Source organism: Wyeomyia smithii, chromosome 1, assembly GCF_029784165.1.
Source record: "Wyeomyia smithii strain HCP4-BCI-WySm-NY-G18 chromosome 1, ASM2978416v1, whole genome shotgun sequence".
Taxonomy (NCBI): Eukaryota; Metazoa; Arthropoda; class Insecta; order Diptera; family Culicidae; genus Wyeomyia; species Wyeomyia smithii.
The window spans coordinates 128492638-128495108 of record NC_073694.1 but is presented as its reverse complement, the minus strand read 5'-3'; the positions used below and the strand labels follow the sequence as shown (position 1 = coordinate 128495108).

The 2471-nt window shown below is 49.0% G+C and overlaps 2 protein-coding genes across 2 annotated transcripts in view; one reads left to right on the top strand and one right to left on the bottom strand.

The window, feature by feature from the left end:
* The window catches only part of LOC129717787 (protein arginine N-methyltransferase 1-like), a 4013-nt gene extending 3469 nt beyond the window's left edge, over positions 1 to 544 (bottom strand). The window contains exon 1 of the mRNA XM_055667954.1: positions 450 to 544. Coding sequence (XP_055523929.1) covers positions 450 to 544 — 95 coding nt within the window. The remainder of the gene's footprint in view (positions 1 to 449) is intronic.
* LOC129718488 (uncharacterized protein K02A2.6-like) overlaps positions 1 to 2471 on the top strand; it is a 333122-nt gene that overhangs the window by 197197 nt on the left and 133454 nt on the right. The window lies entirely within an intron of this gene.

Below are 2471 nucleotides of genomic sequence, written 5' to 3'. Positions count from 1 at the left end.
ACACACGACACACACACACACCCACCACACCACACAACGGCCACACACCCACAACCAACAAACAACACACACACACGATACCACACACACACCACACACACGACACACGACACACACACACACGACACACACACACATACACACACACACACACACTACACACATGCACAGCACACACACACACCGACACACACACACACACGACACACACACACACACACTGACACACACACACACACACACGACACACACACACGACACACACTACGGCTTCCTAAAAAGACTATCTAACAATAAACCCCCCCTCCTTACCTCTTAACACCCATAGAGACCTCCCTCCCCAGCATCCCCCGCCCCCACAGCCTGTAGTCGGCTACTTTTTTGGGCTTTCTTTTCGCCCTTTACTAGCCGCTGCACCAGCGCGACGCTGCCACCCTCACGCTGCTGACCCCACGACGGAATTGGAAGTTGCTGCTCTGGTTAAACGTCGGCCCTTGAGATCAGCCGGCAAACGACGCCGTCGATACCGTCCGATCGACGCCATCCCGTCCCATTGATCGACGCCATCGCTTATCATCGAGTGACGCCATCGCAGCTCATCGATCGACGCCAACGACGCCAAGCAGAACAGCAGTGGACGCAACAAGTCATCGACGGTAGGGCTATTAATAGCACCGACGGGACTTCTTTATCTACCGTGAGTAAAAATAGCTCTATGAGCCGGGCCCGATAAAGACACACAAAAAAAACCCTTCTTGATAGAAAGCTTTCGCCGTCCAGCCGTCTGTTGGACGAGTTCTTTTAACCGCACTGTAGGAGTAAAGTAGGGAAGCACACAGAAGCGAGGAAATAAAATGTGATAATTGACTGTACACGCCACTAACCCGTTAGACTTAAGTAAATCCCGCTTCATACAATAAATGTAAATCGTTGTAAATACTATATACTATGCTCGATTTTATGCTTCCCAAACAGGTAAATCTTGTCTAGGAGAATTCTCACATTCGCGTACGTGTAGTTTTTTGTCGTTGTTCGTTCTTATTTTACTCCGGGTGGCTCTCGGGAAACAGCCCCACTATTGCCGCTGAATCGAACAGAAATATTTGGCTTTGGTGTTCCGCCTGTGATGATAACGCTTATTTTTCGGACACTCGTGTTTTCCGTGTTTCGATAAGACGGTTGTTTTTGGCTAAGCGGAGTAGTGGTTTCATCGTACGCGCGGCGGAGTAATTCTTCATTCAACAATTGCTACCGTTTCTTTATGTCGTTTCGGGACAATTCTTCCACAACCTGCCCTGAGGTTTAGGTTTCGTGCTGGGCAAAATTTAACACGACGAGTAGCCCTCTCTGGAGGTGGCGCTTAAGCTGCTCGTTTATACGTCCTGGAAGGTATTTAGTAGACGGAAACACATCGCGGCCTGTGGGCCAGCTACAAATTGGCCAATATGTAGCTGGCCCACAGGCCGCGATGTGTTTCCGTCTACTAAATACCTTCCAGGACGTATAAAACGAGTAGCTTAAGCGCCACCTCCAGAGAGGGCTACTCGTCGTGTTAAATTTTGCCCAGCACGAAACCTAAACCTCAGGGCAGGTTGTGGAAGAATTGTCCCGAAACGACATAAAGAAACGGTAGCAATTGTTGAATGAAGAATTACTCCGCCGCGCGTACGATGAAACCACTACTCCGCTTAGCCAAAAACAACCGTCTTATCGAAACACGGAAAACACGAGTGTCCGAAAAATAAGCGTTATCATCACAGGCGGAACACCAAAGCCAAATCTTTCTGTTCGATTCAGCGGCAATAGTGGGGCTGTTTCCCGAGAGCCACCCGGAGTAAAATAAGAACGAACAACGACAAAAAACTACACGTACGCGAATGTGAGAATTCTCCTAGACAAGATTTACCTGTTTGGGAAGCATAAAATCGAGCATAGTATATAGTATTTACAACGATTTACATTTATTGTATGAAGCGGGATTTACTTAAGTCTAACGGGTTAGTGGCGTGTACAGTCAATTATTACATTTTATTTCCTCGCTTCTGTGTGCTTCCTACTTTACTCCTACAGTGCGGTTAAAAGAACTCGTCCAACAGACGGCTGGACGGCGAAAGCTTTCTATCAAGAAGGGTTTTTTTGTGTGTCTTTATCGGGCCCGGCTCATAGAGCTATTTTTACTCACGGTAGAAAAGAAGTCCCGTCGGTGCTATTAATAGCCCTACCGTCGATGACTTGTTGCGTCCACTGCTGTTCTGCTTGGCGTCGTTGGCGTCGATCGATGAGCTGCGATGGCGTCACTCGATGATAAGCGATGGCGTCGATCAATGGGACGGGATGGCGTCGATCGGACGGTATCGACGGCGTCGTTTGCCGGCTAATCTCAAGGGCCGACGTTTAACCAGAGCAGCAACTTCCAATTCCGTCGTGGGTCAGCAGCGTGAGGGTGGCAGCGTCGCGCTGGTGCAGCGGCT